General features: G+C 45.7%; 1 protein-coding gene across 29 annotated transcripts in view; it reads left to right on the top strand.

Annotated features, from left to right (window-relative positions):
* Positions 1–20,492, top strand: part of RBFOX1 (RNA binding fox-1 homolog 1) — a 1,703,141-nt gene that overhangs the window by 1,482,402 nt on the left and 200,247 nt on the right. For 28 of the 29 annotated variants that reach the window (XM_044936027.2, XM_044936024.2, XM_044936025.2 and 25 more), the window contains one exon: positions 15,159–15,401. In XM_044936027.2, the coding sequence (XP_044791962.1) occupies positions 15,159–15,401 (243 nt within the window). Of the gene's footprint in view, positions 1–6,235; positions 6,514–15,158; positions 15,402–20,492 lie in introns of those variants that run through there. The other variant, XM_044936026.2, reaches the window with a different exon arrangement.

The raw sequence follows: 20,492 nt of genomic DNA, 5'->3' as shown, positions 1-20,492 counted from the left end.
CAAAACCGTGTCGCCTGCATTGGCAGGTGGATTCTTTACCACTGAGCCACCAGGGAAGCACTTCTAATTATATTCTTGTTGTTATTAATAATGTTATAATCACCATCATCATCATTAACACTACTAACCCCTCTTGGGTTCTGGATCTTGAGATGACAAGAACAAGATCTCATGCCTTTTTGGTAACTTCTGACTTTGGCTAGAATACTTCAGAAAATATTTCGTGATTGAAATAGTTCTACCATAGCCTTACAGATATCCATGCTCATCTTGGTCAACAAAGAGGCCAATCAGAGCATCCTTGAAGGAACCTCAGCTTTGGAGAAAGATGTGGATTTGAGGTCTGCCTCTGACATTTGGTGGCTCACTGGTAAGGAACCCGCCTGCCAATACAGGAGACACAAGAGCCACAGGTTCGATCCTTGGGTCAAGAGGATCCCCTGGAGGAGGAAATGGCAACCCCCTCCAGTATTCTTGCCTGGAAAAGTCCATGGCCAAAGGAGCCTGGTGGGCTACAGTCCATGGGGCCACAAAGAGCTGGGCAAGAGTGAGTGAGTGAGCATACATCTGCCACTTACTAGCTTCCAGAAACCTTTTGCTTCTCTATCTGTGAAATGGGTTTGATAACAAATAAGTTTAGTAAAAACACACTTCCTATAAAGATGAAATTAGACATGTATATCAAGTAGCTACCATTATCTAATGGTGAGAATGAACTCAGTGACAAGCTGCTATTCTGCCTGGTACTTTTTTTTCTATTTATAATGGGCAATAATAAGGCATTTCCAGCTATTTCACAGGCAGAGAAGTGAAGCCCTATGTCGCATGGCTTTCCAAGAAGAAATCTTTCAGTATAATGTTGGGATATTTCAATAGGGAAATTTTTTTTTTCCAACAGTACAGGGCAACACTTAATGGTTTGACTTTGTTTCCCGGCTCCCTGAGTTACTGGGTGAATCAGAGCATATCTTAGTCCTCATCGGGACCTGAGAATTTTTCAAGGGACAAAACATTTGGACTATGGGCATGTGCATACCACTCTTTAAGATGCTCCAGGCAACAGTGGTGAGAAAAAAATCACCAGGGGTTCCTGCCCTCAGGAAGTTTACAGTCTAGTTGGAGACAGACCTCAAACTGCAGATTTTACCGTAATATCTTACAGAGGGGTCCCCCAACCTCCAGGATCTAATGCCTGATGATCTGAGGAGGAGCTGATGTAATAGTACTAGAAATAAGCGAGTGAGTGAGCGTTAGTCACTTAGTCGTGTCCAACCCTTTGTGACCTTATGGTGTGCCAGGCTGTTCTGTCCGTGGAATTCTCCAGGCAAGAATACTGAAGTGGGTATAGCCATTCGCTTCTCCAGAGGATCTTCCTGACCCAACGATCGAACCCAAGTCTCTTGCATTGCAGGCAGATTCTTCACCATTTGAGCCATCAGGGAAGCCCAACAGAAATAAAGTGCACCATAAATGGAATGCTCTTGAATCATCCCAAAACCATACCCCTCTCCCTCCCTGGTCCCTGGAAAAATTGTCTTTCATGAAACCAGTCCTTGGTGAGGACTGCAGTCTTACAGGAAAACCCAAATGAAGTTTTTGGCCAACCCAATATATGTAATGTAAAAATACACATAATGTCAAAATCTAAGTGTACATCATGTCAGACTTTGACAAGGATTTTAAAGGACAAGTCAGGGTCCTCTAAGACCCTGTGGATGCAGTGATCAAGATAAGAAAGCCCCTGTTCTTAAGTGCCCGAGACTGTTGGCTGGGAACTTCACTTGCTCCAGAGGCTAATAATTTTTTTTTTTTTTTTTTGACACAAGCACGTTTCTCTTTGGAAATACCACCTCATAAGCCACCATGTCAAGGCTACTGATTAACATCAAGTGCCATAAATATTTGATTGTCCCTAACTTTTAAGATGGAGAAGGCAATGGCACCCCACTCCAGTACTCTTGCCTGGAAAATCCCATGGACGGAGGAACCTGGAAGGCTGCAGTCCATGGGGTCGCTGAGGGTCTGACATGACTGAGTGACTTTACTTTCACTTTTCACTTTCATGCATTGGAGAAGGAAATGGCAACCCACTCCAGTGTTCTTGCATGGAGAATCCCAGGGACGGGGGAGCCTGGTGGGCTGCCGTCTATGGGGTCGCACAGAGTCGGACACGACTGAAGCGACTTAGCAGCAGCAGCAGCAGCAACTTTTAAGGAGTTGAGAAAAACAGCCTCTCCGTTGCCTTCTGTGGCTCCACATGGAAAGTCAGGATGGAATGTTTCGTCAGCGTGACACGTCACTGTCGCAAATCCGCCCCGCCTCCCCTGCTTCGTGTTTCTGGGGCTGGGGCTTTCAGCCGTGGCAAGGTGGCTCCTGGCCTGTCTCTCCTCTGTGCCTCCCTGCGGAGGCTGGGGAAGCGAAATGAAACAAATTGCTTTCTCTCCAATCTGTGACATGGATTCCTGTTATCGTGGTTGTTTGTTGGTTTTTTGTGAATTATGGTCCCAGAGCAATTGCAGAGCTCTTTGTTCCAGAGATTTTTTTTTTTTTTTTTAAGTAAGCTCATGTAGTTAGGAAACCAAGGTTTGTATACTCACCTTACAAACTACAAGATCAGTTTGTAAGCTGACCTGGAGGTCAGCTTTGAACCCATCTCCAAGTGTTTAAGGATGTGGGGCTTGGGGCTTAGGAGTCTGATGGATTTGGTTAACTAGCTTTTTCTAGTTGTGTGAATGGCAGGAGGTACTGGATTGACCAAAAGGTTCATTTGGGTTCTTCTGTAAGATGTTATGAAAAACCTGAATGAACCTTATGGCCCACCTGATAACTCCACCTCGCTTAAAAAGAGAATGATGGTAGGCACCACATTGGGTTCTTATCAAATATGATAATATAGGCAAAGCTGCTTTGTTGAATTTTGTATCTTTGGTGCTTAGAACAGTGACTAGTACATAGTTAGTACTCGAGAAAAGTTTTCTTATCATCACCATTATCTTCATCTTTATCATTTTCATCACCATCATCATCAGCTTCATCCCCACCATCATCATCACTGTATCATCATCAGCTTCATCCCCACCATCATCATCTCCATCCTCTTTATCATCAATATCATCTCCATCTTCATCTTAGCATGGATTCAGTGACAGGAACTCTTCAATAACACCACATCAGGTTGAAGTTCTGGGTTCCACCACTTACCAAATTTACAAACTCCCATAGTGGGAAATATTTTTTCACCTGTTTGGAGCCTCAGTGTTCTTACCTTTAAAAAGACCATAATATCTATCTCTTGGGGGTGGTTATGGGGATTAAAGTGCCTGGCACACAGTTGAATGAACCCAACACACCTGCCCATGTATTTTTCAGAGAAGAAAGAGCTTTGCTGGACTAGAAAGGGGACTGATTTCATCCCTACAGTGGGTATATATGCTCAAGGACTTTCTAGATTATGAAACACATTCCCATAGATTTGATCCCTAGTGCATCACAAGAGCCTCATCAGAAAGGTGAATATTTGTTTTTGTTTTTGTTTTTTAGGAAGGAAAATATTTTTGATTTATGTTAATAAATGAGGAAATGGGATACACAATAGTTCCACCATTGAGTTTCTGATTTTTCAGCATTTGTCTCCAACCCCGTAGTCACAGCACCAATAAAAAGTTAGATGGTAACCAACAGGGAAATTACCCAGCATAGAGTTTTTTATTTTACTTATTTTATTGCAACCCATAAAAGATTTTACATCACAACCCAATTCACCCGCATAAAAGTTTCATGAAACATTTCTCTTACTCTATTCTATTCTTTCCCAGTGCGGTATAGTTTATTTCATTTAGAGAATGTTGATGCAATAACCCCCCACCAGAGTTTTACATCCCAAGGGATCACACCTGTAATTTGAAAACAATACATTTCACCCCAAAATTGTGTATAAGAATAGTCTGAGGCACCTTTACACAGCGCCCAAGGCTGGATCCCACCCACCCTCATAGATTTTAAGCCAGTGGGTCTGGGGTGGAGTTCTAGCATCTGGCTCTATAGGACCACCCCTAGGTGACCCGATGGCCTGTGGGCTAAAGAGTAATGTCTTATTACCTCACTCTGATTGTCTCCACCTGAAACATTCTCCGCTATTGGGTGTTTTGACTTTTTTGTGTTTTGGGTCTTTGCATTTTCTCTGTCACTCCCCAGAACACCAGGGAATCTTTCTGTCTTGGTCTCACACTTTTTGCTTTCTAGGAGAAAGCAAGACCCCTTTGATTGAAGAACAGAAGTTTAGCTCTTCAGTTATTAGTTGGACAAGGAGCTTGTGGCTCCTAAGAATGACTGCTGAGCCCACCTATTGAGCGAGTCCTTTGAGGAGGGGCTCTGGTCCTCTGGTGATGCGGTTTTGAGAGGGGAGCAGACGCATCCCTTTGAGGAACCTGAGTGAAAGTGAAAGGTGCTCAGTCGTGTCCGACTCTTTGCGCCCCATGGACTGTCTAGTCCATGGAATTCTCCAGACCAGAATACTGGAGTGGGTAGCCTTTCCCTTTTCCAGGGGATCTTCCCGACCCAGGGATTGAACATTGGTCTCCTGCATTGCAGATGGATTCGTTACCAGCTGAGCCACCAGGGAAGCCCAAGAATACTTGAGTGGGTAGCCTATCCCTTCTCCAGCAGATCTTCCTGACCCAGGAATCGAACCTGGGTCTCCTACATTGCAGATTGGATTCTTTACCAACTGAGCTACCAGGGAATCCCAAGGAACCTGAGAGAGCTGCTTAATTTCATCCTGCATTAATTAATTAATTAATAATCACATCCCCAGACTGTAATTGGAAATAGGACTGTAAGAATGGCACAAATACTGTTTATCCAGATTTTCTTTCCAACCCTGGGAAGCTGGGAATTAAAAAAAAAAAAAAAAATCACCCAGGGGCTCCCTGAACTAGCACCACCAACAGATCAGCAGGAAAGTGGAATTCTTCTGGGCAGCCTTCTCCGCCCTCACCTCCTCCTCTGTTATACAATTTAATTACAAGTTTAATCACTTTAGAAACCTCATCCATTCCCTCCAGTGTAGCGAGATCTCTCCTTTCCAAGCAGGCGTCTCAGTGATAAGCGGCTGTCCGTGCAAAGAGTGGATGGGTCTCTTGAAACCTCTCCTTGGGCAAGCCAGAAAGACATGACTAAATAAAAACTGAAATTGTGTTGACATTTCACTGCGGTGGTTGTAGTTTTAATAATAAAGGAAGAACAAAGTATTTGCAGCTTTAAATAAAGAGGCAGCATTTGGCATTGAAATCACAGGGGATTTTGTACGAGGTTTTATTTTTGCTCATTGGGAAACAAGAAAAAAAAAAATGAACTTAGAAGAGACAGAAGTTCAAGACAAGAGAAAAACAAGAGACTCTGATTTTCCTTCATGCCCTTGATCATTACTGGGGTTCTGTGGTCAAGGGTGGGTTCCTTTTCTTCAGAACCTACTGCAGGTCCTTCCTGTTGGGTCCTCGGGGACAAAGATGGTTTTGGATTTCGCTCACCACGTTATTGAATGTGATGAATGAAGCTGTTTATCTAGTGCATCCTCTGAGGCAGGGCACCATGCGTGTTTGTTTTCCCGTGATTTGATTTTTATCATGATCTTCTCACAATTACCCTGTGAAGTCACTCATCATGTTCCCCATTAAACAGAAGCAAAAAAAAAAAAAAAAGATACTGGAGCCCAGGGCATTGCAACAACTTGCCTGAGATCACGCAGAGAGTCTGCCAAGGAGCCAGGCCTGAGCATCTTCCACACACTCGCCCCTGACAGTATTTTAAGATCAATTTACAATTAACCACTCAGCTTTGTTATACATTTATCTGCAGTGTTCTCAGGGTGTGTTTTAAAAAACGTATCCATCACCATCTCTCTTATCTCTTCGAGCTCTGTCTTCATCCCTCTTCCCTCTCCTCCCCTTCTCCTTTTGGCATTCCCCCCACCCCCCGCCCGTCCCCTCTTGAAAATATAAAACAAAAATAGGAGAGTCGCGCGAGCTTCCCGGTGGAATTCCTGAGTTTGCTTGCATACCATATATTTAGTTTAGTAATGAAAAATTCCAGCTCCGGGCGGTGCAGAGGATAGCATTTCTAATGTTTTTTAAACAGCTATTAATGTAGTGGAGCGCTGTGTGGGTTTTCTTTCTTTTTTTTTTTTTTTTCCCCTTCCTCGTCTATATAATCATCTGCTCAGTGTACACTCGGAAAGGGAGAGCAGGGGCCAGAGGAGGGGCGGGCTGTGATTGATGGATCAGCTCCAGGAAGGAGTCCCCTCTGGGGCTGGTTTGGGGAGCAGTCAGATGTTGAGGAGGAGGTCAGCCGGGCGGCCCCGGCCCCCCCTCCTCCCGCACCCCCGCCGTCCCCACGTTGCACAGCGCACACACCCTCGCTCCTCATCGAGGCTCTCTCCTGCCAGATGCTCTGTGGCGTGGCACTGGCACAGCTGCTAAGTTTATGGAGGAGAAAGGAAGCAGGATGGTACAGCAGGTACATTTCCCCCATTTTTCTGTTTCACTCGAAACTGTGCTTTGAATGGAGCGGAAGCCTTTCTTGGTATGAAGTCTCTGTTACTCTCTGTGTGATGTGGATTTTGCTCCTTGAATCATGCCGGGAGGGAAAGCAGAGGAATTCAGCCAAGTGTGTGTATGTGTGTGTGTGTGTGTGTGTGTGCATGAGCTTTTCTGCTTGATGTGTAAGAACTGAGCTGGTCTTCGAACCCGCAGGTTAATGATGTAATTTTGCATTTCCCTTCTTTGGTTTCAGTGCCCCCAGGGGTATGATGCAGTTTGAGTTCTTTTCGGTCCAGCACTGGAGGCTTTTCTCTGAATATGCGCAATTTCTTGCCAGAGAAGTAGAACAGACCAGGCTGAGAAACTCAAGTCGACCAAACTGTCAGTAGGATGGAGAACTGCAGGCAGCTGAGAAGGGACAGTCTCCTTTCTCTAGTTGGTGTGAGGGGTGGGTCCCAGGGCAGGAGACACCGCTTTTCTAGGCGGTGTGGAGAGGTGTAATCAGTTGGTTTAGGAGGACTGAACCATTCCCATGCATTTCTTTACTAGGGGGGCTGTGTTTAGGCCAGAAGAGGTTTGAGGGGACAAGAAGATGGACTGGGAACAGATAAATTTCAGATGCAAAAGGAGAAGGGATGCTCTAGAAGTTTGATGATTAGAGCTGGGAAAACACACACAGAGACGAGAAAGAAAGATACTTAAAGTCCACCTTGGCAGGCACTTTTCCCCCCTCAGTAAAAGTCAGACAGTTCACGGTAAAAAGAATAAATCCGGTCCGTGCTCTGCCACGTAAGGACTCTTTTCTGCAGTTGAAATGTGCTTTGCATTAGATGGTGAGCCAAAATAATTTGCCAAGTCCGATGGGCTGCCAGTCTTGGTTCATTTGTTAGTTTCCCAAAACTACTTTATTAAACCACTCAGGGCTGTGCCCAGGAGAAGGAGATGTCTAACAACAACAACAAAACCCCACCAAAATATTAAAAAAAGCACCTCCCGTTTTCTCTCTGGCTCTGCCTCCTGGGAAAATTAAGGGTGTGGGATGTTTCAGCGACCAAGGAAATTCTCCTTGTATTTGAGGGGCGTCTCACTGAATGCCTGCAAGCAGCAAAGTCCACACACTATGCTAATGGTCAGATTACGGTATTTGTCTTAAAATAGCAATAATATCCTGGCTATTTCATGCTTCAGTAAAATATTTAAATTGAAATGGCATTTTTTTTTCCTTTGGTGAATCAGACTTGGTTGCATTTTAATAACCCGTTTTTCTCTCTGTAACTGGAGTGCAAACTACCCACCGGGGTGTTTCGGGGAATGAAGGGAGGGGAGTGGTTCCCACGTCATCTGGCTGCTGTTGAGTTGCTGTTCTAATTGAGGTTTGGCCCAGGAGGATGAAGTTTCTTTTCCACTTATCCTAATAGATGCTCTTGATTTCAAATTTCTACCCAGTTCTGCAGCAACCAAGGGTGGGTTGGAAAACACGAGGTCTTGGCTTCTTTTTCTTCCCTTTTGTGTATTCAGCAGTAACTCAGGTAAGTCCAGGCATTGAAGATCAGATGCTAGGATTGCAAAATCATTTGAAGCCCCCACCCCGATGATGTGGTTGTTCAGTCACTAAGTTGCAACCCCGTGGACTGCAGCACGCCAGGCTTCCCTGACCTTCACTGTCTCCCAGAGTTTGCTCAAACTCATGTCCATTGAGTCGGTGATGCCATCCAACCATCTCATCTTCCGTCGTCCCCTTCTTCTCCTGCCCTCAATCTTTCCCAGCCTCAGGGATGATGTGGAGGTGCATGCAAGGCAGAGTTACCCTCCGCTGTCAACTCAATACCCCCACAAGCATCCTGACTCAGGAAACATCAGCATCTCCGTGATCATTCCACTTATTTGGGAAAAGCAGGCATTTGGCATTAGAGGAGAGGGATGATCCTCAGACAGTAAAGAATCCGCCTGCAATTCTGGAGACCTGGGTTCGATCCCTGGGTTGGGAAGATCCCCTGGAGGAGGGCATGGCAACCCACTCCAGTATTCTTGCCTGGAGAATCCCATGGACAGAGGAGCCTGCCAGGCTGCAATCTATGGGGTTGCAAAGAGTCACACACAACGGAGCGGGTAAGCATTGCACAGAGGGATGAAGGGAGCTTCTGCACATCAGGGAATGTCTAGTCAGCATGCTGTGGATAATTGTTGCCTGTCCCTACCACCAACATGAAATTGACTTCAGCTTCCCCTCATTTCCCCCCACCCCCCGCCCCAGAGCATGTTCATGTGACTTAAGACTTGTCTTGACCCAGAGTGGAAAAGATGCCCTTAATGTGAATATGGACTTCCCAAGTGACACTAGGGGTAAAGAACCTACCTGCCAAAGCCAGAGATCTAAGAAACACAGGTTCAATCCCTGGGTTGGGAAGATCGCCTGGAGGAGGGCACGACAACCCATTCCAGTACTCTTGCCTGGAAAATCTCATGGACAGAGGAGCCTGGTGGGCTACAGTCCATAGGGTTGCAGAGAATCAGACATGACCGAAGCAACTTAGCATGCAAGCACAAGGTGAATATATTTTTTTCCAGAAAATTCATTTCAACCATGCTAAGAATCCAGGAGCATCACTAGGGAGGAAAGAAAGACATCTCCGAAGCTCTTTGAAGGTGAAAAATAATTCCATAGGAAGAACGATGATCTTAATTAAATATTAGATGTAATTAGCCCAAAGTGTAAATGTTGGGAATATTAATTAGGGTCTCTTTGGAATGGTTGTCAGTGTTAATAAGAAACCGCAGGGGGTCCCACCAACATCTGTCTGAGAACTCCAGGAATGGGAGTGCATCTCAGGTTCCAAGGACTTGAGTGCTACCTGTAGGCTCCTTGGCTACCGTGGACACTGTCTGTTAGAGTTGAGCACCCTGGCTTTATTTTTCTGGGCTCCAAAATCACTGCAGATGGTGATTGCAGCAATGAAATTAAAAGACGCTTACTCCTTGGAAGGAAAGTTATGACCAACCTAAACAGCATATTAAAAAGCAGAGACATTACTTTGCCAACAAAGATCCGTCTAGTCAAGGCTATGGTTTTTCCAGTGGTCATGTATGGATGTGAGAGTTGGACTATAAAGAAAGCTGAGTGCCGAAGAATTGATGCTTTTCAACTGTGGTGTTGGAGAAGACTCTTGAGAGTCCCTTGGACTGCAAAGAGATCCAACCAGTCCATTCTAAAGGAGATCAGTTCTGGGTGTTCTTTGGAAGGACTGATGCTAAAGCTGAAGCTCCAATACTTTTGCCACCTGATGCGAAGAGTTGACTCATTGGAAAAGACTCTGATGCTGGGAGGGATTAGGGGCAGGAGGAGAAGGGGACGACAGAGGATGAAATGGCTGGATGGCATCACCGACTTTATGGACATGGGTTTGGGTGGACTCTGGGAGTTGGTGATGGACAGGGAGGCCTGGCGTGCTGTGGTTCATGGGGTCACAAAGAGTGGGACACGACTGAGTGACTGAACTGAACTGAAATGAACCATGGTTTTGCCAGATTGGTGCAGGTTTGGGTGGAGGTTGGGGGTTTGTCCTGGCTCCAGTGGTGCTCCTACTTGGTCCTTGCCCTTGGCCCTTGGAACCTCAGAGCCTTCAGAAGCCAGGCTTCAGGCTTGAGGTGGCAGAAATTTCCCAAGCTGCTATTCTAACACTTGCAAAGGATACCCCTTGTCCCTCTGCAGTTTGGCAATCAGAAGCCTGGCCTCTTTGAATCAAATACCCCAGCACCTGCGGGCACCCCACGTGGCACTAGTGGTAAAGAATCTGCCTGCCAGTGCAGGAGATGAAAGAGACGAAGGTTCCATCCCCAGGTCGGGAAGATGCCCTGGAGAAGGAAATGGCAACCTACTCCAGTACTCTCTCCTGGAAAAAAACCATGGACAGAGGAGCCTGGAGGGCTACAGTCCACAGGGTCACAAAGAGTTGGACGTGACTGAGCAATTGACTGACTGACTCTAGCACCTGACATGCCTCCTGATAGAAAACGGGTCTCAAGAGTCACTGTATATGTGACAGAGAGTGGCTTATTTATTTAAAATCATAAACGTATCTCCCCACCAGGGGATCTTCTTGCCAGATGAGAGATACCTTGGCATGGGATAAACACGGGCTCTGGTTCAGCTCCTGGCTTTCCTCAGAAATACCTGTGGTTGTGATCTCACAATATTATTTATCAGCTCTGGGCCACGGTATCCTTTACAATGAAATAAAGTGGGATTCCAGATGTAAAGCAGAGTCTAGACCTTGGCACTATTAACCTTCGGAGCTGGATAATCCTGGGTGGTGGTGGGGTGATCCTGTGCATCGCAGGGTGTTCAGTAGCATCTCTGGCCTCCTAGAAGCTCTAGATGCTGGTGCCACTTAATCCCCAGTTGTGACAAACGAGAGTGTCTCTAGTCATCGCTTCATGTCTCCTGGGAAGAAATCATCCTTGCTTAAGGACTTTTGCTGTAAAAACGCTCAGCACCATGCCTGATGCCCACTAGGTGTGAGTGTCACTCGCTTTGTCTTCTGGGCTCTGGTTTGAAGAGGATGTCTTTCAGATGGAGCAGAGAAATGTGACACCATCATTGGTCTTCTCATGAGCCCACTTTTGCTGGGTTTGACGAACTTGTGTGTACAATGTAGATGTCTGGTGATACAAAGAACATTCTGGAAAAGATTCTATGGCATCCTTCTCCCACCATGCTTAACACTGTTGATCTTCAAGTCTGGCTGAGCCACCCCCTCCTTGGTTTAGGAGAAGGGACCCCCTTTTCTCTCCCTGCTTCACCACTGACTGTATTTCCTGCCCAAACTATTTGTGCAACCACAGCTTCTTAACTGATGTCCCCGTGATTCGTGATAAGTCCGCCACAACGATGAGAAAACCTCTTCTGCAAAGGGCCCGATAGTTCAATAGTTTAGGCTCTGTGGGCTATATGGTCTCTTATCACAGTGACTCAAGTCTGCCACTGGGGCAGTGAGCATGGTTGAGTCCCAATAAAACTTTATTTACAAACACAAGTCATGGGCCAGATTTCTTCCAGAGTTCATTTGCGCATCCCTCTCCTATCCCCACCCCCTCCATTCTGTTGCCAAAGGAAGTCTGACAGAGCCCAGAGTTCACTGGCTAAGCATGCACTCACTTAACAGACACTGGGGTCTGTTAACTTTGCAGCCAGTGTGCTTTGGAACCCTGGAGATACAGCAGAGAATGTGATGCAGTCTTCTACGCTCTGGATGTTCACAGGCAAATCATCAGGCAATGGCAGTACCTCGAGTTACGTGGGAAGTGAGCAAAGCTGAAGTGGAGCTTAGAGGACAGGCAGCTGATGTGATGTAATTGTCAAGGAGACTGGCTGGGGGGTCTGGAACCTCAAAGAGAAGCCAAGGGCTCCCCTGGTGGCTCAGTGGTAAAGAATCTGCCTGCCAATGCAGGAGACATGGGTTCAATCCCTGGTCCGGGAAGATCCCACGTGCCAGAGGGCAACAAAGCCTATTCTCCATGACTACTGAGCCTGTGCTCTTGAGCCCAGGAGCCACAACACTGAAGCCCATGTGCCTAAAGCCCGAGGTCCCAAAGAAAAACCACCACAGTGAGATACTCACACACCACAAGTTGAGAGTAGCTCCCGCTCTTTGAACTAGAGAAGAGCCTGCACAGCAATGAAGACCCAGCAGAGCCAAAAGTAAATAAATAAATATTTTAAAAAGAGAGAGAGAGAAGCTGAGACTAGCCAGGCAAGGGAGTAGGAGAAAACTCCCCAAGCACAGGAGGCAGCAAACAGGAAGACATGATGTTGTTGAGAGGATAAAGAGACCATACGCTTCCTGAGGTCAGGCCCTTCCCTGGGCAGTGCCAAGAGGGGTCAGATCCTAGCACGGAGCAGCTGTGGGACTGGTTCTCTCTTCCTGAGATGGCTCTGCCATGCAGAAAGGCTAGGTGGGCGTATACATTCCCGTGAAAGCATTTCTACTGAAGGTGGAGCAAGGAAAGCTATGTCTATATTGACCATCTCTCTCTACCCCTGATCCTGTGAGCATTTCAGGCTCCCTTGGTGTTTTTTACAAGACCGTCTTTCAGAGACAAGTGAGGGGAGGGGCAGGAGAGGCTGAAATAGATCTTTGGGCAGAAGTGAAATCTGTCCCAGTGTATTTCCCTTTGGAGGATTCTCAAGGTCCCAAAGCTTCTAGGACTTCTCATGAGCCAGAAAGAAGTTGCATCGCATGGAATTTCTGTGCACAAGTCTATGTTCTTTGAGCAGCCCTGTAGAAGAAAAGAATACTAGTTGGCTGATATACAGTATTTTTTTTTTTGGTATTAGTCCAGACCTTTTTGGTTGCATGTAATGGAAAATCGGACTTACACAGACATTTACTGAGTTATGGAATTTAAACAGCAGCATTACTGGCTGCAGAAAGAGCTGGATCGAAGACTTCAGATGATGTCAGGGGGACTCAGTGGGTGTGCGTTTCCATTTCTGGGCTCTGTTTTCCTCTGGGTCGGCTTCTGCTTTAGGGAGGCCCCCTTTCAAGAGGCATTTCTTGGTAGCTCCAAGCTGGTATTATGTTTTCCAGTTACCAATCATCGTAGTGAAGGAACTTCCTCCCTGAACACCAGTCGGGTCCCAGGATAAAGCCTCACAGGAGTGGCAAGGGGTCAACTCGCTAACCGGCTTAGAGGGACGGGCATGAGTCCCCATCACTGTGGCTGTGAGAGGAGAGCCCTCTGGTCAGCCAGGCTGGGTCACGTGACCCAGAGGTGGGTTCGGCCACATCTGCAGGTCATGGGCTAGGAGCGGACGTGTCCCCTGAGAGGGAACTGGGCTTATCCTTGAAGAGGCTGAACAGTGAGCGACAGTGACTATGAATGTGGTTTCCCAAGGATAGATAGTTAAGTTTGCACCTCAAGCGATCCAACCCCAGCACAGTCGGACCCTCACAGCCCCCCAGTGCCGTGAAAACATGTTGCCAACAAAGCCACGGCTGTGCATTTTTGCTTCCGATGGCACAGACATTTGGAGAAATTAGTCCAGGGGAGGAAAGGGCCTGCTGGGGGTGTTTTCACTTGTAAAATGTTTTAAACTTATCCTAAGCGCTGTTCTCTTCCAAGTGTCATCTTTAACATTCTAATTAAGGTTCCTTCTAAACAAATGCACCAGCTCTTGGCACCGCTCTTGAGAATAAACTTTTTTTCTAGCCTCTCTGTCATAATGGGTTTTGCTGCACTCAAGTTGCTTGGGCTGAAGATGCTCTCAAATGTCAGTGGCAGGGACTCTGGAGATGGGAGAGATTCTGACATTGTTGCCCTGGTATCATTACAGGAGGGCTGAAGTCACATCTAATTGGCCACAGACAATGGGAGAGGGAACTATTGGGTGGGCTTAATTGCTAAGCTTTCCCTCTCTCTCTCTGACTGTGCAATCCCATTTCTTAAGACCGTGGAAAATTTAGACCTCTGGGTTACAGTCCCTGATGCCATCTGTGTGTGTGTGTGTGTGTGTGTGTGTGTGTCGGGTAGTAAAGTTGTGGGGGTGGGGGTGGAAAGAGAGGTTTCCTGAAAGGGAAGCATTTGAACTCTTCTTTTTTTATTCTTTTGACTTGACTGTAATTATCACATTGCATGTTTTGCCTAGATCTGAAGGGCGAATTGTTATATAATGCTCTGCTTATAAAAAAAAAAAATTAGGGAATGGGGGGGAGGCATTGATTAACGAGGCTAAGAGTCAAATCCATGTTTTGCAGAGACACTTAAAATGAGACTATCGTAGAGGGTCATTGTTGTCCAAATTAGGTCTTGAATTTTCATCAGCCACTTCATGTTGGCTCTGAGAACATCACACGCGCGCGCACACACACACACACACACACAGTGACCCTTGCAAGGCCCACGACCCCCATCCCATTATGTGAGCCAAAGCACATAAAATGTTGATTAAATTCTAATGCTTACACGAGTTGTCTCTCCTCTCAAGAACACACACGTTCAATTTAATCTCTCTTGGCATTTTAAGTATCAAATCAAGGCTCCGCTGTCACTGGCGACAACTACAGGCTCACATGTTCCAAAATGGGAATGAAATTAGAAAGACCTGCCAGAAAAATCCAGTGCAGAAGAACACAGACTCTCACAGTGTGTAGCTCTTGGGCTGCATGACATGCGAAAGGGTCTTCCACCTTTCAGAGCCTCGATTTCTGCATCTGTACAGCGGGCCTGTCTCAGTGATGACTGTTCCATCCTTTAGTTGTTAAGTCCTGTCTGACTCTGCGGCCGCCTGAACTGTAACCTGCCAGGCTTCTCTGTCTGTGGAATTTCCCAGGCACGAATACTGGAGTGGGTTGCCATTTCCTTCTCCAGGGGATCTTCCCCACCCAGGGATGGAACCCATGTCTCCTGCATTGGCAGGCGGGTTCTTTGCCACTGAGCCACCAGGGAGGCCCTGGTGATGGTTACTTCATCCTTATAGGGTCTGATGAAGATGGTACCCATCTCAGGCTCTGGGCACCACCCTGGCACCCACGCGACATCTGGGGAGCTGTTGTTCCTGGGTCTGGGGAGAAGGTTCTGCCTGGTGCTCGCTCATGGCTTCTCTCCCTGTCTCTGATTTTCCAGGGTAATCAGGAAGCAGCAGCTGCCCCTGACACAATGGCTCAGCCTTACGCTTCGGCCCAGTTTGCTCCCCCTCAGAACGGCATCCCCGCGGAATACACGGCCCCTCACCCTCACCCCGCACCGGAGTACACGGGCCAGACCACCGTCCCGGAGCACACGTTAAACCTGTACCCTCCCGCGCAGTCGCACTCGGAGCAGAGCGCCGCGGACACGAGCGCGCACACCGTCTCGGGCACGGCCACAGTAAGTGTGCCCTGGTTTCGGGGGGTGGGGCGGGACCCCAGAATTCCTGGAATGACTGTGGGGCACACCTCTATGCGACTAGGGGGGCCCCATCCTGAAAAGCGATCCCTAAGCTCATCCTTGGTATCCCAGCCCCGCCAGGTTCACCTCACTCACCTGCGCGCATCCTCTCGAGACTCTGGTTTAAATCAATACATTTTCCCATTAACCGCGTGTTTTGTTAAACGGGAATGTTAATCTCTTTTCTGCTTCTGCAGTTTCGCTTTTTCTGGGATTATGTCGTCTGTGTGGAATTATACACTATGTAATCTTTTTTTTTTTTTTAATTGCCTTTTTGGAGATACCATTTACATACCGTAAAATCCACCTATTCGAGGTATACAATTCAGGGATCATTATGGTATTTACAGAACTGTACAACCACTGCCACAGTCTATTTTAGGAATATTTTCATCACCCCCCAATCCATCTGTCCTTTGCAGCCACCCCCTGCCGGGTTCCCGCCCCAGCCCTCCTTATCTTAGCCAAATTCATTCAAGTTGCACCCACCTTGTGGCTTATGTCCCTAGCGTCTTCTTTATTGCATAGCCCCCGAGGTATGGATGACCTGGGCTGCCAAAAGGCAGCAAGAGAATTTTGTAGAACTGTTTTGCATTTTGATGGTGGTGGTAACATACCTCTGTGCACCCAAAAGTCAACTTTCTTGCCTATGAATGGATGGAATGGATTAAAAACAAGCAAACAAACAGAAAAGAAACAGTCTATCACCACTGCCAATGGAAACTAATATTGCTGGCTATTCATAAAAGCTAGTCACTCTAAACAAAAATGATGGTTAAAAGTACACCATATTTATTTGCATACCACTGGAAGTAGCCATGCAATGTGCATCTCAGGAGAGGTATATGTAAACATTTAGGAAACCTTGTTCTATGGAATTCTTGAGAAGCCTGGACACATGCAGCTTCTTTCCAGAACACTTTATAGGTGCAAGGCACTTAGGCCTCTTTCTCCTAACCTCTGAGAAACTAGTATTTGTGAAGAAGTGTATTGGTTTGAAACATCATCTGTTTTCTTGGAACGAAGTTCAGTTCAATTCAATCGCTCACGCGTGTCCAACTCTTTGCAATCCCATGGACTGTAGCACCTCAGGCTTCCCTGTCCATCAACTCCTGGAGCTTGCTCAAACTCATGTCCATCAAGTTGGTGATGCCATCCAACCATCTCATCCTCTGTCATCCCCTTCTTGTAACCAAGGCAACCATCTAACTTTGCTACCTGGTACCTCATTCACTTGGAAGTTCAGTTTGGAGGTTTTTCAAAATCATGTAAATTGGAAAGTTTTCTATTGCCTTCCCTTTTTTATTGTGCCAAAATACATATAAAATTTTTAACCATTTTATCATGTACAGTCCAGTGGCATTAAGTACATTCACAGTGTAGCACATCCATCACCACTACAGAGTCCCAGACATCCCCATCTCCCCAACAGGAAACCCAGTACCCATCAGGCAGACGTCTTCCATTCCTCCATCCCCGCAGCCCCTGGGAGTCACCAGTCTGCTTTCTTTCTGTATACATTTGCCTCTTTTGGCTTTTTCAAAAGACTCAGTTGTACAGTATATGACCTTTTGTGTCTATCTCCTTTCACTTAGAATGTTTTCAAGGTTCATCCACGTTGTAGCATGGACCAGTATGTCATTCTTTTTCTATGACTGAATCCTGTTCCACTGTATGGATAGGTCCTATTTTGTTTATCTGTCCATCCATTGATGGGCATTTGGCTTGTTTCTACCTCTGGGTTGTTGTCAATAGTGCTGCCTCTGCCTTGTTTGTCATTGTTTGCTGTAACTTAGAGATGGATTTATTAAATGGGCTAGCAAATGTCGTAGGTGCTTATTGTCGTTGTGTTGACTAGCAGTGGTAGTGATGGGGCTGTTGTTCGTTTGTGTGTTGGTTTGTGTGTGTGTGTGTGTGTGATAATCAATTGTAGAGCTTGATAAAGTTATTTTAGGACTAATAAAGTTCCCATCAGGAATCATTTATTAAGCTTCCACATGGACCAACCATGCACACTGCTGTGGAAGATTCATTCCTTCACTCATAGAGATTCATTAAACATCCACTTAGGCCAGGACTCATACTTGATGATGTGAGTGAGCCACACGGAAATGATCTTTTCCATCTTTTTTGAAAAAAATTGTATTTTGGCTGCACTGGGTCTTTGCTGTGTACATGGGCTTCCTCCAGTTGCGGAGAGTGGGGCTCCTTTCCAGCTGCAGTGCACAGGCTTCTCACTGCAGTGGCTTCTCTTACTTGGGCTCAGTAGTTGTGGCACATCGGCTTTGTTGCCCCGTGGCACGTGGACTCTTCCCAGACCAGGGATTGAACCCATGACCCTTGCACTGGCAGGTGGATTCTTAACTGCTGGACCACCATGGAAGCCCAGCTCATTCCCTCTTAGAACTAAATGTGGGAGACAGAGTAAAAATGTAGGAAGCAAATAGCTCTATAAACAGACATGGTGAGTCATGCTCTTAAGGAAAAGACTGATGCTATGGAGGATTAAAAAAAAGAGGAGAGGTACCACCTGCAAATGAGTAGCCGGAGGACATTTCTTCAAGGACATGATATTTAAGGGGAAAATAAAAAGCTTCCAGGTAAAAGGAATACCAAGGTCATGGGTCCCAAGGTTGGAAAGAGCTGGGCTTATTCAAAGACTTAAAAAAGAAAAAATCCCGAGGCAGTGTGTCTAAGGGCTTGTGAAGAGGGTGTCGGGATGCACAGTGGTGAAGGAGAACAAGAAGCAGCCACAGGGATCCTACGGTGTGTTCTATAAGAGGGTGGGATTCCCAGGTGAAAGCTATGGGAAGCCATTGAAAAGAGTTTAAGCCAGAAAAGTTTAAAAAATGACATTTCGAAGGGTAGAATTAATTATTGCCTGTGCTGTGCTTAGTTGCTCAGTCGTGTCCAACACTCTGTGACTCTATGGACTGTAGCCCCGCCAGGCTCCTCTCTCCATGAGGATTCTCCAGGCAAGGATACTGGAGTGGGTGGCCGTGCCCTCCTCCAGGGGATCTTCCAGACCCAGGGATCGAACCCATTTCTCCCACACTGCAGGCAAATTCTTTACCATTTGAGCCACCAGGGAAGCTTACCTTAAAGGAACTATTAAGCCAGCAGGCTCAATATCCTTTTCTCACATAAAGAACTCTTAGAGATCAACCTGGCTACTTGTAAATTGCATCTTGTGTGTCCACAGTGCCCCTGGCACTACAGCAAGGTGACATGGTGAGCAAACAGGCTCCCTCCATCAGAGAGCTTTTACACAGAGAGCCAAATACATAGATCAAAGATGGTTCCACCAGAGTCAATGTGAACTCCTTTTTTCAGTGTTTATTTTTATTTATGTATTTATTTGGCTGTGCCAGGTCTTGGCTGTGCCACATGGATCTTCAGTCCTGTTGTGGCATGCTGGATCCTTAGTTTAGGCATGTGTGCTCTTAGTTTTGGCATCTAGTTCCCCAACCAGGGATGGCACCCAGGCTCCCTGCATTTCGAGCTTGGAGTCTTAGCCACTGGACTACCAGAGTAGTTCCTGAGACTTCTCATTAAAAGTGTTGAATGAACATAAAATGGTCAGTGCTAAAGGCAGTATGGTGATCCATTTGCATAGAGCTTGAATTGATACCTTTGTCAAGTGTAGAGAATGGAGAGAAAGTCAAGGACTGATCACTAGAGAGCTCATGGGTGGTGAGGTTGGGAAGAAAAGGCGCTATTAATGAGACATGAAGAGGGTACCTGGATGGAGGGTTGAAACAGAGAGTGCTGTCATGGCAGCCTGGCAGGCATGAGCTGAGGACATGATTGAAGCTGGCATATTGGACATCGCCAAAGACCGAGGATAAAGTAAAGTATTGGGGAGCAATTCCAGGGGGCCAGGAGTTGAGGAATAAATGGGAAATACCAGAGTGGGTGTGCACAGTACCCTCATAAACCTTTGGAGTAAAGAAGAGAAAGAAAAGATAGCAACGGAAGAGCACAGAGGTCTGAGGAACTGGTTTGTAGGAGAGTGGATTTTGACTCAATATTTTACACCACAGAGAAGAGAGATGGAGGAAGAACAGGGAATCAGAGATAGGGAATGACTCAGGGAGAAAGCAGCAGAGTATTTTAGAGGAAATGGGAAGGAATCTGACCGTGAGCACACAGATTCAGTAGGTAGTCTGGGAAAGGAGAAGATATACTTTATTTTTTACAGCTCCATTGACATATAAATGACATACAATAAGCTGTGCATACTTAATAATTTTGTAATTATTTAGTGTCAGTAAGTACATACGTATGGAACCATTTCTACTCTCATGATAATAGACATATCCATCATCTTCAAAGTTTTCTTTTTTTTTTCCACCTGGTAATCACTTTATTTTTGTTTACTTATTTATTCATTTGTTTATTTATATTGAAGTGTTGTTGATTTACAATGTTGTGTTACTTTCAGAAGTACATATATACAGTTGTACATATATTCAGTTATATATACATATATATGTACATACATATGTGTGTGTGTATATATATATTCTTTTTCATTTTATATATAGTAATTTGTATCTCTTAATCCTAGATTCCAAATTTATCCCTCCCCTGCCTTTTCCCTTGTTTTGTATATCTGTGAATCTGTTTCTATTCTGTAAATTCATTTGCTCCATATTTTAAATTCCACGTATAAGTCAGATCATATAATATTTGTCTTTCTCTTTGTGACTTACTACACCTTGTATGATCATCTCTAGGTCCATCCATGTTGCTGCAAATGGCATTATTTCATTCTTTTTTATGGTTGAGTTATATTCCACTGTATATTTATATGTAACAGCAAAGAAGTTCCTTAAAAAACTAAAAATAGAGTTGTCGTATGATCCAGTGACCCCACTCCTGGGTGTTTATCTAGAAAAAGAAAACTATAACTTGAAAAGATACATGCACCCCAGAGTTTACTCATAACCCCTCTGTAATCTTCCCTCTCCATTCTCCTCTCCCCCATTCCCAGGAATCAACTGATCTGCTCCTGTAGTTTAGTTTTCA

The sequence above is a fragment of the Bubalus bubalis genome, chromosome 24, assembly GCF_019923935.1.
Source record: "Bubalus bubalis isolate 160015118507 breed Murrah chromosome 24, NDDB_SH_1, whole genome shotgun sequence".
In the NCBI taxonomy this organism is placed as follows: Eukaryota; Metazoa; Chordata; class Mammalia; order Artiodactyla; family Bovidae; genus Bubalus; species Bubalus bubalis.
Note: the sequence above shows the minus strand (reverse complement) of the source record. Positions and strands in the feature narration are given on the sequence as shown.